Source organism: Helicoverpa zea, chromosome 25 (assembly GCF_022581195.2).
Source record: "Helicoverpa zea isolate HzStark_Cry1AcR chromosome 25, ilHelZeax1.1, whole genome shotgun sequence".
Taxonomy (NCBI): Eukaryota; Metazoa; Arthropoda; class Insecta; order Lepidoptera; family Noctuidae; genus Helicoverpa; species Helicoverpa zea.
In genome coordinates, this window is record NC_061476.1 from 1,610,349 (window position 1) to 1,633,500 (window position 23,152).

The following is a 23,152-nucleotide window of genomic DNA, read 5'->3' on the forward strand; positions in this document are numbered from 1 at the left end:
CAAGTCTAGGAAAACCGCATAAACGGGAGTTTGTCTGTCCGTGTAATACCTGACAGCATGCTTTATACTAATAATGGCTGTCTCCGTAAATAACCCAGCGCGGAAGCCGAACTGAGCATCATGGATCTTGATGTGCCTATTTAAATGCGAGTTGAGCACACTGTCAAGTACCTTGGCTATAAGGGTCAATTCTCACTGAAAGAACAGCGGCCGGCAGCGGCCGTAAGAGCACGGACAATGTAAGAGCGCGGCGCGGCGCGGCCCAGCGCGGCGCCCCGCGGCCCGCCGCGCTCGCGCTCAATCACTTGCATTTGCGGCCGCTGCTCTTTCAGTGGGAATTGACCCTAAGAATTATACGGGCATAGCCCACAAAAAAACAATAAATAAGAACAGTTAATTCATGACTTTATTTCAGTATCCGTTCAATTCATACACATCGTTACACTAGAGAAAATATTTCTTCGCTAAACATATTTCTCGTTTATTTATAAATCACATTTAACATTTTATACGCTAGTTTAAATTTAAACTAATTACTGAAGTACAATTTATTTTGTATGGCAGACTACACATTACATGAAGATTAAAATGTGAACTTATACTAACGGAGGCGACACACGAGCGACTGGTCGATCATGTGCGCCGGCCCTTATGAACATGCTCGCTACATCTGCTCGTACAGAGCAAAGCTGCTCATAAAGCATGCTCAATTCCAAAGTAACAATGTAGATTGCTTTCATACAACTAATTACGAAATAATGATTTAATCAAACAATATACTTTTCAAATTCGTGGTCCCGAAAGCAATTTATACATACATACAATATGCACAAGAATCTACAAAAAATTCATTGTTACATTTTGGTCTCCATTTAAAAAAATAGTTGCCACAATAATTAATTGCTCATAGCGCGCGAAATTAACGTTTTATGGGTAATCGTATTTGAACCCTGTGTTACCATGCAAAAAAAAACTAATTTTAGTTTTTAATTTACAAATAATTAACCGATGAGTATTACAAACAATATTTTATAACAAAATTCGTCTCAAGTGAAGTCCAAAAAGCATTTTTACAACGATCTTACTTACAACTTTGTCCTTATTATCAATATTGGTTTGTTAAAAATTGATAAAAGGCTAGTTTCAATCAGAACTAATAATACATTTTCCAACATTAGTTTATAGTTGAAGCGCACACTTAGACAAAGAAAACTATGTATAAATCTTTTCTATTTTTGCAGTCATTTCAGTGTACTTTGTATTTTATTTAAAAAGCTATAAACTAACACCAATTTATTTAAAAAAAAGCCTAGGATTTTCGTTGTTTTATCCATAAACTGTAATTCTGACATGAAACATGGATAGAGCACTTATTCGTTCTTGCAAACGTACAAGACATAGACAAGTAGTCCATCCATAGACATTAATTCATTAAATTATATAAGTATTTACAATCAAAACATTATTAAAAACAGAAATAATTTATCTCAAATCGCGATTACATTTTGACGGAATGTTTTGATTTTATCGTTAAAAAGAAATTTAATACAATTTGTAAATTTTAAAATTATTAGCTTCACTTTGTTTTAAAATTATCTTAAGTCGAATTTGTATCTTTGCAAAGCGCTTTTGCTTTAACTAAGCAAGTTGTAAACATTATTAATATTATAAATAAATGGATGATCTAATTACTTTGACAACAGAATTAAAACTTTCAACATTACATTTCAATTAGGAAGACGGTTATTAAGACCTCAATGAAGATGGTTCATTAGTATTTGTAATTAATTGGCATTTATGTTTTAGACAGATTGTAACTTTAACAGTAAGAGTACCAACACACTGCACATTAAACAGTGGGACGACAAGAAAGTCGTTATGTGCTTTCCACCATTCATTTCTATTTGATGTATGAGCTCGAAAAAGTAGTCGGCCGACTACAATTTTACAGTGTATGGATTCTCTTAGTCTGATGAATTTACGTTACTTAGTAATTTTGGTAGTTCATGTGAAAAAAAACTTTCGTATACAATTCATAATAGTTTTTGGCAATTAATTAAAAATCTGTTTAAAGTTACAATCTGCGTAAAACAATGATGTTAAACAAGAGGCTTGTATGGCACAGATATTAACTTAATGGAATGTTGACTAACTTTGAAATTAACCCCTCAACAGGGAAAGATAGTTATAAATTCGTTAATGAGTTATTTAGGTTTAACTGAAAATGTTAATGAAATAATAATGCTAGGTATTATAAATACAAATTAGTAGAAAAACGCAAAAAAACATGACAGTATTTTGCTGTGTACAAAAATTAAGAATAGTTTTTCATAGATATGCATTACAATACAATAATCAAGATTACAAATGCTTATCATAACTAATTTAAGCAATGCGATTGACCACAAGGTTCATAAACAATATAGAGAGTAAAAAACTCTCTCAAAATTATTTTAAAAAAATATATGTTTAAAACAATATTCCTATTAATTCATGTACACAACAAAACACGTGAACTACAAAACTAAAAACGGTAATAAAAAAATATTGCATTACAAGAGACGCTAAAAGAAATAGTTTTTATAAAATATATCACATACGTCACAATGTCCTGTTAAGATGAGACTGACACTTTACATATCGCTTATAAAAGAGTTTTACAGGAGTACTGACAAAACAATAATAGTATATGTTTAGTAATTTTAAATACTATATTTGATAAATCATTGAGTTGTGACTTGACGTTTCATTGCCAAATAAAATGCTTCCAAAAATCAATTATTGTTAATAAAACATTTCTGGCTGATCTCCAATAATTCGGAAAGTAAAAACTATGTACAGAAAAGCGTCAAACCATCGAACAGGACAAAACTAAAGCCTAAAAAAATACAACACTAAAAGCTAAAAACTAAAACTAAAAAATGAGATTTAATTAAAAACTTACACAAGACAAATGACAATTACATCAGTGCGCGAACAAACCTTTTTAAAAATAGTATTAATTTATTTTAAAATAAAAGTTAAAATAAAACTTTCTTTTTTTGTAATTTTTATCAACGCCTCTACTTTGTAATACTGAAAAGCGACATAAAATAATTAATCGCGGCTAAACATCGTGCTGGCAACACTTTGGAGGGCGCCATCTTGAATTGAGAGTAGAAGTATGAAATCGATGCTTCAAATCATTTACTAAAAAAGTAGGCACATAGCCATCCGATAAAATAGAATAAAAGCGTAAAATATTTTCAAAAATATGTAGCGTTAATTTTTGCGTAACAGTTAATCCAAGCTTTGAATAAGTACTAGACTAGTGTTTCGCCCCTCCACCGAGCATTTTCAGGAGATATTGACTCGACTGAGTCCAAGGGGCGCAAAACGTACATATTTTATGTCATGAATTTTCACAAAGTAACGCCTGATTCCATAATTTAGAATCAATCAGTTGGTTTGTATTTAAAATGAAATATTTTGTAAAAGACAAAATATACATTACATGCGCTCCCCCAAAGCGGCTAACACGACTGACAATCTAAAGTCCATATTATAATCAACTATCTATTTAAACGCTATGAACAGTCTAAAGAAAGCTTACTCATTTAACAAATAGTTTTTATTTTATTTAGTATTTTTATCAATCACAACACCGAACGCCGGTTTGATTCGCTTATGAATTTTTAATAATACTTTCAATTTAAAATTTTGGAATCATGTAAGCAAAATAATTTGAATAGAAGAAAAAAATATTTATTATTCTTTCACATAATATGAAGAATATATATTTTTTTAAGTCCAAAAAGAAGAAAATATGTATAATCAAGTGCATATTACTTCTACCTTTCTTTTTTCCCAAAAACATTCAAGACATCATAGGCAGAAGTCTAATCGTTTACTATACATATTTTGACACCTAAAAAGCAGTCCAATAGTTTCTTTAGGCATTTATCTAATAGTTTAATTAAGATTTAAATAAATTTCAGCTAGATTTTTGGCTAACTTTTTAGGTTATTTTTTAATAGGTTCTGAAATATTATTAAACCTTCATAAGTATATTTTGATAGCTCGACATATTCTAAAACTTTTTTTTATACTAGAATAATTACGTTTAAAAGGCAGAGCAACCACACTCTTATTAAAGACCGATTCGAAGAGAATGAACTTGTATTTCCAAAATCAAGATGCAGAACACTTATTTTCATATTTATTGAAAAATTGGTCAGAGTTTAGTAGAAAAATACATTATGGAAGTTTGATGTAAAAATCATAATTATTAGTCTATTTTGAATTAAAATTAGTCTGAAAAATGTCTGAATCTCTGCCTTGGTTTACCTACTATGTACATAGTCTGAGAAAAATGTCGATCTACCCCCAAACCAGCTTACACGAACAATAGTAAAACATTTAGTAGACACATTACCGTTTTATATATTTAACCTACGTCTCACTACTTGTCTCGCGAGCTTGAGTGCTGCTTACACCCCATTTATAAGCAGTCGTGATGATAACTTATTATTATACAGGATGTTTGAGAAATAAACTTGTGTTTTTTACAATGTATGGACATAAATACGGACTATTGCCGCTTGATTTCAATGAGATCAAATAGATTAATAATGCCTTAATCGAAGAAAATTTTAAATAGTTCCTTTTACGTACAGCAAAGGCACAAGAAAGTTAATTTCGAAGAAAAAACCAAGGCAATAGACAGATTTACGTCATTTCGAAAAGTTCTTAATTTACACATCCTGTATTTACAATCAAGCAAAGCTAACCACATTCTAAAAATACGATAGTTGACCTAACCCCCACCCATCTATAACGCGACCTCACTATATTACTTAACTTCATGACTAAGCTTAAAATTTGACAGCGAAAGTCTATCTCACTTGCACTTCTTAGGTCCACATAAGTCTAGTGCCCGAACAAACTAACTTCTCACTCACACAAAAGTACTTCTCTTTTACACTTTCAAAAATTCCAAGACGTAACTGCGATAACTATGTCCATCTCACTCGCACTTGTACAAACTGTGTATGTTTGTCTTACTTTTCTCCGGATGATGAGCTAGACGCTCGGCCGCGGGTTTTCTTGTTTCTCTTGTCGTCTGTCTCTTTTTCTGAGGGTTTTTCTTGAGGAGTTGGCTCCGGTTTTGGTGGTTGCTGTGGTTGAGGGGGGAGGCTGCCACTCTGAAAATATTTATAACCTAGTGAAACGAAGGTCTATATTCAATGATTACATAAACGCACGTTTTTGTAAAAAAACTGTTTACTTGAAAAACATAACTGATGTTTGTGTTGTCAGTGAATTTGGGCCAAAGTAAAGGCTTGTAAAAAATTCTGAGTATTTCGTAGAACGAGGCTGTGTAATAGGTAAGTAGTGGTCTTGTTGTTCAAACACCTGCCTCTCAAGTACCATGTACAAGTTCAATGCCAGGCCAGGCAACTTACCTTACAAAGTTACTTTTTAAGTTATACATATGTAATTTCTAAATTTTGGTTACGACTAATCGACTTAAGTTGCAGGATAACATCTATTGAAAACCTGGACTTTAAAATCTGCATCAATAAAACGTGGTGATTAACGGTTATTTCTTCTTTGTTTAAGAAGAACCCCATACATTGATAAAATAAAGTTTGATGACAACGAAAAGGCTAGGCACATACTCAACCAGAACTAACCTTCTTCTTAGCATGCTTATCAGCCTTCTTGCTGGGTTTGTGGTCATCATCATCTCTGTCGCGGGTGCCCTTGCGTCCCATCACGCCGAGTAACTTGCTCACCATGCTATTCTTGCTGCGGCTTTCAGATTCTAGCGGTTCTGGTGACTGTGGAAGCAAATGTGGAGTATGTTAAGATGGGTAGTTTTTACATAAGGTGGAAAATTGTTTTTAGCTGATTATAGATTGGCATGTCCGTTAGTGAGTTGGTGGTGAGCGTTACTGTCAACGGCAATGACATAAGAGGGTAGTTCCCGTTGCAGCCAAAAATGTGATCGACGACAACAATATTAGAAGATACTTTAATTGGTCAAAGTTACGGGTAAAATATGGTATGGCAGTGATAACTTTGATAATTATTACAGACCAAATCCAAAACTAACAAAATGCTTAGGATATTAAAAATCATATACAAAACGAGTACTCCGTTTAAAAGCTAAGGTCCTACAGAAAGACTCACATAGCTATCCAACTCATAACTCTTTTTGGGTCGGGGGTTGAAAGTTTTAAATACAGAAAGTTATAACTACCTTAATCATGTCAACAGACTCCTGCTTCTTCAACTCGATCCTCTTAACAGATTCGCTCCTCTTAGCTTCTGCCTTCTCTTGTTTTTTCTCCTTCTCCAATTTCTTATCTTTCTCCTGCTTCTCAACCTTCTTGATAGACCCCGTTCTTTCCATCACTTTATCTTTTACTTTCTCTTCTTTTAATACAGCAGAATATTCTTTATTCTCCTCCATTCTTGCTAAAGATTCTTGTTTCTTCAACTCTGGTTTGTCTTGCTTGAACTTCTGTTTCTCTTTGGACTTCAAGTCTTCATCTTTGAGGCTTGAGTCCGACTTCTTTCGGGCTTTCGTTTGGACTTCAACTGGTGGGGTCGGTTCTTGTGGTGGTGGGGGTTTCTTAGTCTTTTCTTCGATGAGTATGCTAGATTCTGTGCTGGCCCGGCTGTCATCTATAAGTAATTAATGTTATTTGTTGAAAAATATTTTTATTTGTTGATTATGAAGTATAATACGTTTATGGGGGATCCCAATTCCATATACATATCTGGAGTCCAAAAAAAATATTTATCGAATGAGGCATTTCAAAACTGCTGGACGCTGGGGCAATTTCTATGCATTATTTCTTACTACATTGCAACTATTAAACTATACTAAAATTACAAAAAGCGTTACTTACCCAAAAAGCCTTCTCTAGAGGTGTCCAAGTTCGATAAATCGACAGAAGTATCGATAAATGATTCGTCGGATAACGATAGAGAAGCGAATGATGCCGATGTATCGAATGCGGATTTGTCCAGGCTCGTCTTAGGGGATGACGTGAAGATACTGGGGGTGGATTGCTTGGCTGGTGTCCTAGGGGATGACTGGTTTGTTAGAGGTTGGTTAACGGTTCCAAATATGCATTAGTAGTAGTTTAAGCTCTAAATACTTTAAACGGCACTTTAATATCACTTACGGCTGGTTACATAGCTGATTGTTTACGAGATTGATTTGCGAGAACTAAAAACTAATTCAGAAGAATAAGAAAAATATTTTATATTTTTCCATCTATCTCTCCTTGTCAACTGGAGTGCATCAATCTGTATTGTTGGATATGTTTAGTTTAGTCACAAATGACTTATTGTAAATCCTAAACTTGGCAACTAAAAGCTGTCATTTATCTGACAAATTAGTTTCTTTGCATTTTAAAGAAGCCTGTTTTTTAAAAGAGTGTCCATACACTTTCTTGCCGGTCCTTTTCCATGTGACCAACTCCTTGTAAGCGTGTAACTAGCTTCACTTTTCATAAGAACCTGTATTGTATCTTTTTTATTGATAATAACAAACTTTGGACTTCGAATAAAAAACACATACCTATTAGGCAAGTTCCTAGCATGATGTGTAGGCGAGTCCTTCTCCTCAGCTATCCGGGGCAATGGAGCAGACGCATCATCCCCCTTGTCCGGGGGCGGAGGCGTTGGCGACGGCGGGGCGGGGGCGGCGGCTCGCCACACCACGCCGCGTCGGGCTCCGGTGGCGCCGGCGCCGGTCGTAGCGACGCTAGCGCCGCCACAGCAGAGCGGGGAGATTGAGCATTTCGATTCCGCTGAACGGGGATGTAGTCTGTAATTGTAGTTGGAGGGTATGATACAAAAATGTGGGTTTATATATTCCTACAGTAGAACATATACTTTAGCATAGTACTAGATATACAAAAAAAAAATACAACAAACATCCAAATTGAGAACCTCCTCGGAGATTAAAAATAACGTAAAATTTTGACGTGAAAATAATAATGAAACTGACATGAAAATGATCAGCATGCGTTAAACACAAAATGTTTGAAGCACATACAATGTACACATGATGGACACATTAAACATAAATAAAAAAGTAATAGAATATTTTGCATATTTTTTTTACCAAAGCTAAGCACAGACATGTATCAAATTCAAGGTGGAATTTACACGGCATACGCGTGGAACGAAATTGTAGCTTCAATTTTCCTTTTATCGAAGTTTATACATTATGATCATAAAACGAGTTGTTTCAATTTCAATTCAAACAGCTAATTATTACATGTGTAGTTTCTTTATAAGTCTTATAAAATACATATCAAATACTACATTCAAACAATAGCAAATCAACAGATATGTAGCACAGTTGTCGTACCTAATTACATTAAATTAAATACGTTTATTGGTTAATATATGTCGATTAACACAAAGAAAAAAAATAAAAAACGTAAAAATAATTACGGAAACGGAAAAATGTCACCTGTGGCTAAACCACTGAATGGATTACGTTATGTTTTTTTTTTACAATTCGCTATAGAATATCATAAAGTATATGTGATTAGGTACGACACACACTGTATACGACCGTTAGATCATACCTGTCAGGTGACAGCGCCCGCCTGAGCAGCGGCGAGGCGGGGTCGCGGCGCGGCCAGGCGCGGCGCCCGCACTCGCGCACCGCCAGCGGCGACGGGCTGCGCGCCTCGCAACGACTACGCGGGGTAACGTGAGATGATGAATGATGTGTGTTTATATTAGGTTATTGTGTAACGAGGCGACTTTTTTACAGGCATTAGGGATTCTCAAAATTAACACAAAACTTTTTGTGCAACCTCTTGTTTTTCAATCAAATAAATGAGCTACGAAATAACCTACAGACAGACATGTGTTGCTGGGGAGTTTGTTGCGCCACTTCTTCTTCCCAGCAAAAACTCATTAGAAGTGGTAAAGGGCGGGCGTTTTAGGGGCTGTCTTTTGTTTTTGACGTTCAAAAAGCGCTGATTTATCAGCCTAATATGAATTAACATTTTTGAGTTTGAGTTTTGTGTCAACTAGCCGGAACTGTCAACGTGTGTTGCCATGCCACAAGTGACAGACAAGTGCCCCCCTCGCCTCTCCGCCCCACCGCTCACATACCTAAGGCGCGGCCAACTAGTTCCGCGCGACTATAATTGAAATACAATAACTTAATTTTAAATTTCAAAAATAAAATCATTGTTTAATAAAAAACAATGATTTTATTATAAGACACTTAATTCTGAAAATATTAACCTCGTTTCACAATATCCAAAATTTTGGTACAAAAAGTGACAAGTTACATTGTTAGAAAAAACTGTTTTAACTGAGAAAATATTTGAAATGACTGAAGTGTTTTGTATTAGTCACTCATGCGCATAGAATTTATTCGTTAAACAAAGACAAATACACAAGACAATACACAAGACGAACACATATAATTTCCCATGAGAAAGCATTTCCAGATGATATGGTCATAGTGACTATGGTTTTACCCAATGATATTTTTGAATTATGGCATAAACATAATATGGCTGTCGCAAGAAATAGTTAATTTTCTTGAGTCATTGTTTAAAACGCCCTAACTTTTAGATAAAAAGTAAATCACTTCACTGAACGGTTTTGCAGGTATAATTTTTCCCGTTTCAGATTTATTTTTTAAACCTATTTTAGAAAAAAAAAACTGAACCGATTTAAATTAAATTTGGAAAGCACACAGTCTACACCCTGAGAAAAAACAATTAGGCTACTTTTTTTCCTCGTTGCCGACACTGGATCTCCCGGGACGTGGGTGCCTATTTTTCCTACATAACCAGTATACCAGTTACCTGGTGGGTGAGGCTGGTTGTGGCTGCGGTGAAGGTGACGGCGTCCTAGCGAGTGGAGACAGAGGCATATGCTGTAGTGAAGCCCGACGTACTTCGCCTGCCGTGCCTACTGCGCCGCCAGCTACTAACTTGTGTTTGAGACCGTGGAGAGATGATGGACTGGAAGGAAAATTGTTACATTTAGAACAGAATTATTCCAATATATATATCCAAACATTAAAAAAATACCAAGTTCTACACAACTGTCCTGTCTTTCTTGGAAAGTGCAGGTGTCAGGGCACATTGGACAGCACAGACATCACCAGTGTTACTCATGGAAACCTAAATGACGAGCGGAGATGTCATAACGGAAAATCTCGCAAAAGTGCGAGTGTTCGGAGGACGACAAATGAGTGGCTACGCCTTTTTTGGATTCCGCCCATTTTTCCGCCCATCTGAGATATATACATATACTATATGCATGTTCAACAACCCGAACGCCTCATTAGTTCAATCGTTACAAATCATTCTAGTTATGACCCACCGTAAGATCTGCCCTTCTAGGGCATCTAACCTACCCGCCTATCGCCTTATGGAATCTCCGCTCATCTTTCTTTCCTCCGTGGTGTAACCCCAAGAGGTGTGAGTGAAAGTGGTAGACTTACCGCTGGTAGTGAGTGGTAGTAGTGGTATGTAGAGGACTGTCTGCGGCCGGGGTGGCTGGTGTCGCTGATACGCCTGCTATTTCTCCGCTTGATACCATCTGTGTACAAGTTTATTCAAGTATTATTATTATGGAATAAGGGCTGATTTTTCAATTTCCAGATTTTATCTAAAGGATATTTTTCGTTTTGAATAACGAAACAGTACATAAAATATGATACACCGCCATATTTATTCCTCAAGAAACAGTTAATTTATGTCACTGATCATTGAAGAATCATTGCAAAAAAAAAAACAAAAACAAATAAACGGTTAAATCAAGGCTATAGATATTTACTTTGGTATCTTTAGGCGATTAATTAAGTATGAGATTTACATTATAAAATTTATTCATAATTTTTACGAGTACGGAGTTGATTATCACACAATACCCATCTTAATGAGCTTGTTGCCGTCTCACTTGTCAACTATAACTACACTATTGAATACATAAGCATATTCCACATACCTGATGCATCTCCTGCGAGGCTCTCTTGGTGGATATCCTGCGGAACAGCGAGCAGCGCCGGCGAGGCCGCGGCCGCGGCGGCGCTGTGGCGCGGCGCCCGCACCATGCGCGGCGACGACCGCCCGCCTGAGGACATTCATATATATTATTATTAAATTGGCATTCATTAATAACATCATTTCAAAATATGTAGACTTATTGTAGAACAGGTAAAATATACATTCTCTAAGAAAAATTTGAGAGTCCTCTTTTGGAAAGTCGAATAAAAAAACTATGAAAAATTGCTCATTCAAATTAATGATCTGATAAATCAGTACTTTTCAAACAACGAAACAAAAGGTAACAAAACGCGCACCTGTCAATGTCTTATAAAAATGTAACCTCTTCTCTAACTTCTTTTCAAAATCTTCAATAAGAACATTCATTTACATTTATTTATTTATTTATCAGTAATTCTACTTTAGGTTATTGTTAAAGATGTAGTGTAAATAAAAATCACCTGTATGGTAGTTTGATCCAAGGGCGTAGCTCGCAGTGTAGCGTGAGGAGCAGCCAGCAACAATCTCAACACCTGGTTAAACACAACATTGGTTAAAAGAAAACCATTAAAAGAATACGGTACGGTAGCATAAGTGATTATGACAATACCGAAAGAAATCAAGCTCATTAGTGAACAACTCTTACCTCCCCACTCAGAGACATTTAATGATTTCTTAGGTCAGTCCTTAGTTGTCATACAAGTCCTTCACTAAGGAATGGCTTAAGCAACCATTAAACGTCTCTGAGTGGGGAGGTTAGGCTGTATTCAAACCAAACTGATTGTCAGTTTGATTGCCCACCGAATGTGAGCGAACGTTACAGTTTATTATATTTCCACATATATTCACTTTTTCGTTCACATCTAACCGACCATACGTTATGCGTACTATGCATAGATGCTGACTTTCGGCGGCTGATAGTCAGTTTGGTTTGAACCTTATTTTTTATTTATTACTAAGTCTTCACACGACTAAAATATTTGTTATAACGTACCTGTGTATGCAACAATCCCTGTACGGATTCACCGTTCAGCTGCGTTATAAGATCGCCGGCTCGTAACCCGGCCGCCCACGCCGCGCCTTGCTCGTTGACAGCCTACAAACATACAATAATATCATTATTATATCATTCATTTTTAATTTTCTTATATAGAAATGTGACTGATAAATAAGCATTTTTTATTCCATACTAGCCGTTTTCCCGCGGTTTCACCCGCGTCCCGTGGTAACTACTGCCCGTACCGGGATAAAATATAGCCTATGTTACTCATGGATAATGTAGCTTTCGAATGGAGAAAGAATTTTTAAAAACTGTCTAGTAGTTTTTGAGCCTATTCATTACAACCAAACAAACAAACAAAGTTTTCCTCTTTATTTATTTTATTATTTTATTATTCCATATAAATTATATTTGAAAACTTGACTACGTTTCACTAATAAACGTGCTGATTACTGGATTACTGAGCACTTATTTATTATTGCGAATAAAAAACATGTTATTAGTGTCAAGTAATTTTGATGAGCAAACAATCTGTAATCCATTGGAATACGCATTTAATTACATAACAATAAAAAAATTGATGAACTATAGTTAAAAATTAAATATTAAAAAATAAAAAACAAAACTTCAATGTAACAACAATAACTTGATCAATTCAATCACCGTTTTATTTACATGCGTACATCAGTCACATTTTGTTTAGTTTCAGTTTAGTGACTACTCATATCTAGTAATTTTTACCTTGCTACTTTTTTTTCATAAAAACAGTTTTTAAAAACCAAATAATAATACATACCGAGACCAAATGATGCATAGTATAGTAGTCAGTATCTCCATAATATACTCGCACTGTGTGTATCGTGAAGCCGAAGCCGCGGGGGCCGCGACGAACCACTATGGGCGGCTTGGAAGACTGGATCAATCTGGATTATAAAAATAAATTACTTAAAAAAATATAACTTAGGGAAAACTTCATCGACATTACGTTACTTAATCAGTACTACTGTGTACGAATGTGCGGAAGCCTCTTTACCAACTTTACTTAGGAAATCAATCGTTTTAGGAACCAAGTCCAAAATATTCTGCTGTTCTGTCGTCATTGTCGTGTGGTGTAGTGGTAGTCAACAATAAATCGTGCCTTTATATACTGCAAAATTAAATGCTTCACCACTAACTGTTTGCACGACAAAAGGAAAAATCTCTTTTAAGCAGATAAGAAATTAATGTAATCTCCTTAATATTTATTTTAGGTGTTTTTGCGGCCCTGGTACATAAAAGGCCTACGACGGAACACGACTGTTTTTACTGAGCAAGTCCGACACTCCCTCACCGCTGCTAACCCACAGCGGGAGGGGTCATTTGATGATTTTTACCATCGGAAAAAAAGTGTTTTTTTTTTTAAGGTAAGTATACTCACGAGTGGCTCGGCAACGCGAAGGGTGAGGGTGGGTCACGACAAGGAGACGAATCTCTCGAAGAGTTAGTGGACGACGTGTTGCCGGCGCACGGCGACCCAGCGCCTATGCTGAGTGTGCTGTCATCTGCTGAGAAAATGACATAATATTGTTAGCACGATCAGAACAAAAAACGCAGCTTGAAAATTACTTTAGACAACTGTAGTTTTTCTTAGTGTCCATGGAGTTCATGAGACCCCCTTTTTGGAATCATGGAACTAGCTTAACGCTTAAGAGCGTAGGTATACCTAATTGAAATTAAAAAAAATGACTTAGACTTCCTTAATGCTTAAAATATCGTATGTAATACCTGATACTATCATATGCTTTAAACAATATTTAAATGTTACATAAGAGTATGTATCTCATATGTACCTTCACATTGTATCGAATGTCTTCTTTTTTAAAAGATAGATCTTAAAATCTATTGACTATTTTAATTTATTCTCACAGTTAAATAGTTCACGTTTCTCTTCAAACGTACCTGGATGTATAACCAGCGACAATCCGGATGTGCTTGCGGATCTTCTCATGGACTTGGCAACGATAGCCGTAGGCCGCGACTTATCCGGCCTCTCGGGCCGCTCCAGCTTGTCGGGCTTGTCCGGCTTATCCGGCTTGTCGAGGCTCACGCTCTTGTGCGTGTCGTCTTTGCGGGACATGTCCGATCTGTGGGAAATGACGATTTTTTAATAGATGAAACATTTAATATTCCAGAAGTCGGTTTTTATTTTGTACTGTAGAACATATAGTTATCGGCACGGATAATGAACTCTCGGCGGAAGAGTGGGGATCGCTTTGCGCACTGTACACTTAAGGCAATAAGCCAATAAATCACTTCTGCGCAGGTGAAGGTCAGGGCTCAATATCCTTGCCGATGATTATACATGTAATGAAAGTCCTGTCTGATACGTAAAGGTATTGTTACTTATTCAAATAGAAAATAGAAGAAAGCGTGGAGAGTTTATGTAATCTTTACTTTTTTGGACAAAACGCTCCCCGCTTTCTTTCATCGAACTATAGTTATCGGCACGAATCTTGAGCTCTGACCTACATCTGCGCAGAAGTAATTTATTGGGTCCCTTTTGTGGTATGAAGTGAGGCGCGGGGGCGGGCTAAAGCGGTGACTGGCCCGCAGTGCATCGCGTCATAGCCGTCACTCGGGATTGGTTCTTTGCTAATAAATCACTTCTGCGCAGATGTAGGTCAGAGCTCAAGGTTCGTGCCGATAACTATAAATGTCTAAATTATTTTGTAATTGTTATAGCTTTTTACTACATAAATCATAGGGCGGCTTTTCAAATAGCCAATCCGCCACCTTGGGACGGCGGCCATGTTGGATTTAGGTCACGTGATTATTTTTTTCGCATCCCATTCAACAAACTCTTACATTTAATACCTATATTATTTGGGTGGATTTCAAATAGCCAGTCTGCCATCTTGGGGAGGCCGCCATATTGGATTTGTGACGAAGTTTTTAGCTAGTCATGTGTGCTTGTGCACTATAATATGTTCTGCGCAGACATCTGATCTAATTAAGCCCCTAGTACACAATGGCCCATGTGTGGCCATTACACGCCATCACAAATGTGTACGGGGGGTATTGGTATATGATGGCGGACAATTGTCAATCGTGGCGTGCTATCGGGAAGTTGTCGGTTTTTTTTTTTGGCACACTTCAAAGGAATCGTGGCGTAGCGTGGTCTGTGGTGTTTACACAATGGGCCAATATTTAGTTCGTCACCGGCCGCTGAGGATAGTACACTTTTGTGTTGCGTGTAAAATAAATATAAATAATAATAATAAATATAAGTGCAGTATATGAATAAACAGTCGCATAAATAATTACTTCGACGACCATCGCAAATGGTTTGCCAGGCAGCAATGAGCCATGCGCCACTGTGTGAACACCAAGTGATCGTGGCCTACAACTGCGCATTGCAAAGCGTAGCTCATCACAGGCCATTGTGTACTGGGGGGCTTTAGGGAAATCGTCATTGGACGGTATATACTTACAGCCTAGGCACGAGTGCAGGCGGCACATGCGGCAGCAGCGGCGCGTGCGCGAGCGGGGGCGGCGCGTGCGGCCGCAGCGCCGCGCGGCGCCGCGCCGCCGGGGACACGTCGTCGCTGTCCGTCTGAGAGGACTCCGCCGTTGATGTGCTGCCTAGGATCTGTACATGAGGGACAAACTCGTCAATGATAAAGGATAAAAAGTCAAAGTAGGCAAATTTACAAAAGACAGTCCCCAAAATGCTCGCAATCGCTACTAATATCATAAATGCGAAAGTAACTGTCTGTCTGTCTGTTACGCTTTCACATCTAAACCACTGAACTGATTTTAATAAAATTTGGTTCAGAGTTAGAGTTGATCTTGAAAATGAACATAGGATAGTTCTTATCCCGGACATTTGAAGAATTCTCTTGGAAACGCGATATAACCGAACTCTATGCGGGCGAAGCCGCGGGCGGAAGCTATTCACTAATGAAGTCATCAACCTCAGCGGGAACCACCAGGGCCAAAGCTTGTCAGGGCTGCGGGATTGTTCGAAAAAGTTACCGCGGCCCTGATACATAAAGAGCTTAAGAAGGAACATAGTGAGTTTTAGTATGACACACATTTATTATGTAACTCATCCATTACTACTCCCCACGACACGACGGATGAAGGGATTGTAAGAAAAAGTGATCATATCATTCAAAAACACCTCATATTCGTATCTAATTCTCATACAGACTAATATTCTCCCACTATTCCTATTAGCAATTTTATTTGGGGACCCTCTATTTACGCATGTGAGGTTAAACATCGTCTTTGAAATAGTCTTTAAAAACTCCGCTCTAAAGACAACATCACATAATACTTTAATCAAAGACAGCAAAAAATCTATCTTCACACATTACCCTTCAATAAACACATAATCATGTTATGTATTACACATGTGTGTTTGTATCTTTATGTGCCCTAGTTTCCTGAAAAAAAAAAAAATAATAAAAAAAAATACTGAAAACCGTACTTACCGGGCATTTAGGATGATGATGCAACGGCGCGGTCGGCGTGGTGGGCGGGCCGGCACTGTCAGGCGTACCCGGCCACGAATCCGTGCTCTGTTAAGAAATAATAAGCAAATAAACAAAAGGTTTGAAGCGAACATTTACTACTGAAAAGTGAGAAGGATGATGTGTTTTTGATAGTTGAAAAATCTAGGGAAAGTTTGATGATTTGTTTATTTATTTTGAGAGGCTTCAAATTACGAATAATTTATGTTCATTTTTTAACGTAAAGGTCTTTTGAGTTTGAAGTTTAAGTACGAAGTCAGTCACGGCATCAGTTTGTAAGGTTGTATGTAAGTTTGTTACTCTTTCCCGCAAAAACTGCAGAATTTTGATGAAACTTGATAATAATATAGCTCTAATATCAGAATAACATACAGAATATATAACCTAGCCTACCTTTTATCAAGGAACGGGAAATAGTTTCCCGAGGAAGCAGGTGAAACCGTTAGCGAAAGCTAGTGATAATATATTAAATTGTTATTCCCGTAACATAAATTCTGGAAGCCTAGTCGTAAAAGTCCAGAAACACAGAATTTCCCAGTGATAAGCTATATACGATAACAAAAATGTAAACTTCAATAGAAATTCTTTACATGAAAAGCATTCCAACTAACCTAACAAGTTAATCGACACTAAATGGGCCGTAACTAATTAATACACGAGTCTATGTACCCAGAAATATTTTTCGCATCAATTTAAAAAAAACCCCTAACATAAAAACACCAAAAAAAATTGAAAAAAAAAAGTTAAAAAAACTTAGTTCAAATTTTCTAACTAGATGGCGTTGGCGTCGAATTAGAAGTCGCTATGGTTTCGTTACAACGAATAGTATATGTAGTTAGAGTGATGTTACGTCGATCTGCCCACAAAGCTGGACATAGGCCTCTTCTATTTATATTTTTGATAGCGTAATCGTCACTTTGTTTGACGACCGCTTTATTACAACAAAAATTAGTGGAAAAAATATGAGCGAGAATAAAATTGTAAGGGAAATATTTGATTTGAGATCAATTTCTGACTGAATTCAAGATTACGTACTTTCCTTTCGGTTTCACCCGCGTCCCGTGGAAATTGTGTCGCATACCCTATGTTGCCTGTCATATGCTATATTTTATCAGTATCTTGGGTTACATATGGCCCTTTTCATATTAGGGATAGAGTAACTTCTTGGCGATTATCACACTGCCCCGCATGATGCAGCGTAGTGCGTGGATGCGTTTTTTTTTTCGTTGTATGGAAATATCTCCGTTTGTATGGAAAACACGCATAGTCCAACACACTGAAAATGCATCCACGCGCGTTCATGCGGGTCACGCACATACATGCGGAGAAACACGCACCCCCGCGCGTAGGTGCGGGGCGAGACGCAAGGTATGGCACACTGAATCCCGCAGTGCCGCGCGTGATTTTGAATGGGCGTGACGTGTATATTTGAAAATGGAACTCGCTGTGCGTGAATTTACAAAACGCACCTACGCGCGTGAGTGCGTGAAAAACCCGCACGATGATGCAGATCTGCACTCCCGCAGGAACGCGCGTAGGTGCGTCGACACGCAAGATGCAGCGTGATGCGGGGCAGTGTGAAGATCACCTAACCGTGAAATGATTTTTCTAATCGGTTTCGTAGCCTTTCGAGTACAAAAGAAACTTCATTATAAAATTAGTATAGAATTACCACTATACAAATAATTTGGAAAAATAATATTTTTCGAACAATTGGGAGTGATGGTGATTGCAAAAAATCGTGGAGAAACACACCTGCTCTTACTTCATAGATTTACACTGGTACTGGTATTTTTTTTTTCTCAATCGCTTACGGAGGGTATTATATGATAAGAATAGGTTATATAGGACAGATTGTCTAAAAAGTGAAATACGCAGTATATTAGATGGCAGTCGCTATATGTAATGCTTATATCTAATAATACTGAAATGCTTAGAAATAGTTTATAGTATTAAAAGCAAAATTAACATAATTATTTAGATCTATAAGTAACTACGTGATTACTACTAGAAATAGGTGCAAAGTGATATTATGTTTAGTTTAGAAGGTTCTAGGGCATTGGGAAAAGCATATACTAGGGTACCTTAGTCTGTAGACTTTTATAGATGTGCAGGACAACAGATGCATCGGAACTATGTGGAAATACTATAATTATAGCTGTATTTATTTAAAAAGACGATAATATCATTTCCTTGTATAAAATACCAGAAGGCAAATGAACTGGGGTCTCCAAAAATGACTTACCTGGTTAGTTGAGTTGGTTGATTTCGATAGCCAATTAAGATATTTCCCAAAAAGAAATCCCCACATATACCAGCATGATTTTGTCAAACCTTATTTTTTTTTTTATTCCTAATTTCGAATGTCGTATAAAGTTGCCAGAACTTTCTCACGATTTGAACCCTGTTGAAGAAAGGCTTGTTGTAGTGATCACTGACGAGTAGCACAAGATAAGACCGGCAGTAGACCAGCGTACTTTTGTTGATAATACTTTTAAGTTACGACTAGACGTAAATAATGGTACATCATACTAACCTTGGAATCGTGTACGCAACACGAGTAGTAGTTCAGGACTGCAGAGAAGACCGCCAGTAGACCGTCGTCTTTTTGTCGCTAAAAAGAATTTCCCACAAAACAGTGATGGGAAATTATATACAGTACATACCCTAGAATCATGTTCCACACACGAGTGGTGATAATGGCGTCGCCACTGTGGTGATGTGCTAGAGAAGGCGGCGAAAAGACCGGCGTCTTCTGCCGGTTCAGCGGGCTCGGCCGCCTCGTCTGTGTCAACCTCGCTGTGGTTGTAGCGGTCGCAGCGAGCTGGGGATTATAGAACAACATGGCTTAGTAAGGAAATGGATAATTTTAACTTTAAATCGGAAATTGCTACCGAGGCTGCGAGATTTTTTGAGAGTTATCGCAGCCCAGATGCACAAAGGGCTCCTTAAGAAATATGGTGGGTTTAGGTAAGTAAAAGTCTGATACTCCTTCACGCTGCACTTACAAAGCCAGCGGTCGCCTGATTTATATCTTACCTCATAGAAAATAGGAGTTTGACGGGTCTTATGAAATGCATACTACGTAGTTGTTCGGTTCTTTCACCAGCTTGCTTAATATGTTTGTCGACAGTTTTACATTAAAACGATACCACGGGAAGAATCTTCTAAATGGTTATGAGATACTTTATATCCGCAGCTAGTTGTAGGGATAGCACATGGAAACCTAATGAAATTTTTAGCAAATATAAAGTGTAATTGCACTCACTATCAAAATAGCTGGTATCCTCATCGTTGTCGAGCTGTGGGATGAACTCCGCTTTTCTCCTCAGCAGGTTGTTCCAATCCAGGCCACAGAAATATACGTGATCCTGAGTAAAATATTGAGATTATTAACAATCAACCGACTCAAAACTCATAGAAACATTCTCAAATCACATCTCAGAAAAAAACATTCCCTTTTTTCACGAATTGTCACCTATCTATTCAATCCGCCAACTTCGTCGTTTTTTGGGCAAATTTTGAAGTTCGCCAAGAATTAAATTCCATTGGGGCGACGTCCATTTTCAATAGGGCGCTAAGAATGAACTTCGATATTGACCTCAATAATTAAGTTATAGAATTATGTCCTATTAGAGCGGCCTACCTTAACTTGATGCGTCCCGCCAGTGCCGAGCCTGTCGCGCGGGTTCCGCGCTAGCAGCTCCGTGATGATGGCACGAGCTTCCACTGCTATGGGGAAATCCTCTTCTGACGGCCACTCGATGTCATCTGTACAAATAAAGATATATAAGTGTCTGTTAGTCGGTGTTAAAATAAAACAACATGTGCCACTATGGATTTTTAACACTTGGTCATTCTATGCCTCTAATATCACTAACAACATTTTAGAAAATGACTAAAATTTTGCATTAGTCTCTAAAATTAAGTAAGTATCTAATTTGTTTGCTGTGTGGACAAACAGCATGACAATCGCGATTGATATGCGTACAAGAATATAAATGAGTAAAAGAAATATTTAATTTTATGTAAGTTCATGTGACTATATGTTTTTTATTATTTCAAAATCCACGAGCTCCCTCAGAGTCTCATACTTATTTTTAATCAATAAATAAATTATGCCTTCTCACCATTGACAGTATGCGCGAACAACTCCTCAGGAGTATCTCCGAAGAAAGGCACACAGCCCACCAGGAATTCGTACAGAATAATGCCCATCGACCACCAGTCCACCGGCTTGCCGTAACCCTGAAATTATTCACAAGATGTTTTGATTCTATTGATCGGACTACATGGCATAACCTTCTTCTCACACAGAGAAGGTATGAGCGTTAATCACCACACTTGCTTAAGGCGGACTGACTTTTATAATCCAGGTTTCCTCAGCATTTTTTTCTACACATTTCCTTATGTCAACGGTAATTTTTAGCCATACAAATTTTAGTTTACAAAACTGCATAACTAGTTAAGGTTTTTGATAAAGTATTTTATTCGAGTCTGTTAAACCCTTGATATGTTAGCAGATGCTGTAAAACAATGAAAAAACATTTTGCAGAATTATTATTATGACATGTTTCTTACCTGTCTTAATATAACTTCAGGCGCGATATATTCCGGCGTGCCGCACACTTGCTTGTCGGAGAACTGACGCGCTTCTCTATCCGCGTACTCTTCGTATAGATTCGTTGCCACTGTAATATTTAGTTTTGCAGTAGTTAAGTAAAAGTTAAGAATCGTAACTAGAACTCCTCAATGCCTCAGTGACGAGCTCCAGCTGTATCCAGAATTCAACGAAACTTCAAAGAATATGAAAAGCAGTTATTAAATGACTGGGTTATTCAAGAGGAATCGCGCGGTGCGCATGAAGTATACTTAAGTGACTAATTAAAAAAATGTTATTTAATTCAAGATGCTACTTAAAAGGTAATATAATCTTATGCAAGTACTTACACGACATCAACCCCATTTTACTGAGTCCGAAATCCGTCAGCTTTATATGACCAGTCGCCGTGATCAGCAAACTGAAAAATATAACACGGATAAGTTAGAATATGTTTTAAGCCATTCCCGTACCCCAAAAACGTAAGTAGAATAACTATGAACTATTTGTGGTGTCTTTGTGTTTGTCCTGAAAAACGTTTTATCTATCTATCTATGTTTTAAGTTGTTCATAGGAATAAATAACCGGATCATGGAGCTAGATTTTCGTCCGGAACATTCTTTGAACTCCTGCTCAAGTTTTTATTCCTAACTCATACTCACTTATCAGGCTTTAGATCCCTATGCACAATCCCATAGGAATGCAAATACTCGACAGCTAAGACAGCTTCGGCGAAGTAATGTCTCGCCATGTCGGCCGGCAGGGGGCCCGCGCGAAGTAACGTGGCGCAGTCACCACCTTCTACGAACTCTAGCACGAAGCAGAGATGGCGTTTGGTTTCGAATGAGCAGTACATTGTTACCTGGAAGGAAGAATCATTTAGAAGATCGAATTTATGAAAGTACTTGATGTTAGGGTCGTCAGAATAGAATATATTTTCAAAATTTATTTACAAGTTTAGTTGCACATTTGCGTGCTTACGCGTCATCGTAACTACGCAAATAAATGTACATATTTGATTTTTTTTCCTGAATTAAGAGCTAGGGGTAAGATGTTAAGTGAGATAGTCGTTAAAATTAAAAGGGCCAGTATGGGACTAATCTCATCTTTCTAGAACACCACACAGTTTAGAATCCCAGCTAGTTATTTTGACCACGAACCGGAAAGTGTGTTCTGGCAGCCAAATCAAGTATGGCGCTAGTGGAAAGCCACTTAAGCCAACCTCTGTGGGGAACATAATTTCAACTGCCGAAGTATGCTGACTGTTCTAAAATATTTTCTCAAAATCAGTGTCATATTGAAATGAAGATGATTCATCTACAGTGTCTTAGATATATTTTAAATCTATTTATTAAGAAAAGTTCCAATACAAACGCATGTTAAACGTCTGTGTAACTTTTTTTTTAATTAATGCTGTAACATTACTTTTTAAAGTCTTGGAAAAATGTAGAAACTATACAAAGTTGTTCACAAAATAATATTTGAATATAGTCTACTCACCACGAAGGGGTTGTCGGCAAAGCTAAGGATATCCCTTTCAGCGAAGGCCTGTTCCACCTGATTCCTCAGTATCAAGTTGTTTTTACTTATTTTCTTCATCGCGTACCTGCAAATTAAAATGAAATATCCATGATTGTAATAATTGTGAATAGATGTTTTTGTTCTACATAAAGAATAATGTTTATACATAACGAAGAGGTAAAAACATATATACGATTGTTTTGTCATGGCGAGTTTCTCCATGTTTCGGAAGTAACGTTAAATTGGCGAATCTCGACTGTTAGTTTGAAGCGAAAAAGTCTGACAACCAGTCTTACCATCGAGTATCCAGTTTCCTGAGTAAAACTCGGTTGAGGTCAGATAGGCAGTTGTTACAAGTAGAACACTGGCAGTTAGCTGCATCTGGTTAAACTGGAAGCCGTCCCCAACAAATAATACTAACTCTCCTTACTTCTGGCCTATACTTACATACAATACATTTTACTATACTTATTATCCATAATATGGT

General features: G+C 37.3%; 1 protein-coding gene across 4 annotated transcripts in view; it reads right to left on the reverse strand.

Annotated features, from left to right (window-relative positions):
- Positions 1-384: 384 nt before the first annotated feature.
- Positions 385-23,152, reverse strand: part of LOC124642567 (microtubule-associated serine/threonine-protein kinase 3) — a 91,084-nt gene continuing 68,316 nt past the window's right edge. For 2 of the 4 annotated variants that reach the window (XM_047181008.1, XM_047181005.1), the window contains 24 exons: positions 22,645-22,750; positions 21,807-22,006; positions 21,495-21,565; positions 21,126-21,235; positions 20,675-20,792; positions 20,191-20,315; positions 19,813-19,915; positions 19,211-19,368; positions 16,506-16,592; positions 15,501-15,658; positions 13,969-14,153; positions 13,448-13,574; positions 12,827-12,953; positions 12,025-12,126; positions 11,492-11,563; positions 10,993-11,118; positions 10,487-10,584; positions 9,843-10,001; positions 8,598-8,711; positions 7,577-7,825; positions 6,900-7,075; positions 6,245-6,672; positions 5,676-5,822; positions 385-5,183 (listed from right to left, as the gene is read on the reverse strand). In XM_047181008.1, the coding sequence (XP_047036964.1) occupies positions 5,040-5,183; positions 5,676-5,822; positions 6,245-6,672; positions 6,900-7,075; positions 7,577-7,825; positions 8,598-8,711; positions 9,843-10,001; positions 10,487-10,584; positions 10,993-11,118; positions 11,492-11,563; positions 12,025-12,126; positions 12,827-12,953; positions 13,448-13,574; positions 13,969-14,153; positions 15,501-15,658; positions 16,506-16,592; positions 19,211-19,368; positions 19,813-19,915; positions 20,191-20,315; positions 20,675-20,792; positions 21,126-21,235; positions 21,495-21,565; positions 21,807-22,006; positions 22,645-22,750 (3,490 nt within the window). In that variant the 3' untranslated portion in view covers positions 385-5,039. The remainder of the gene's footprint in view (positions 5,184-5,675; positions 5,823-6,244; positions 6,673-6,899; positions 7,076-7,576; positions 7,826-8,597; positions 8,712-9,842; positions 10,002-10,486; positions 10,585-10,992; positions 11,119-11,491; positions 11,564-12,024; positions 12,127-12,826; positions 12,954-13,447; positions 13,575-13,968; positions 14,154-15,500; positions 15,659-16,505; positions 16,593-19,210; positions 19,369-19,812; positions 19,916-20,190; positions 20,316-20,674; positions 20,793-21,125; positions 21,236-21,494; positions 21,566-21,806; positions 22,007-22,644; positions 22,751-23,152) is intronic. The other 2 variants (XM_047181006.1, XM_047181007.1) reach the window with 2 other exon arrangements.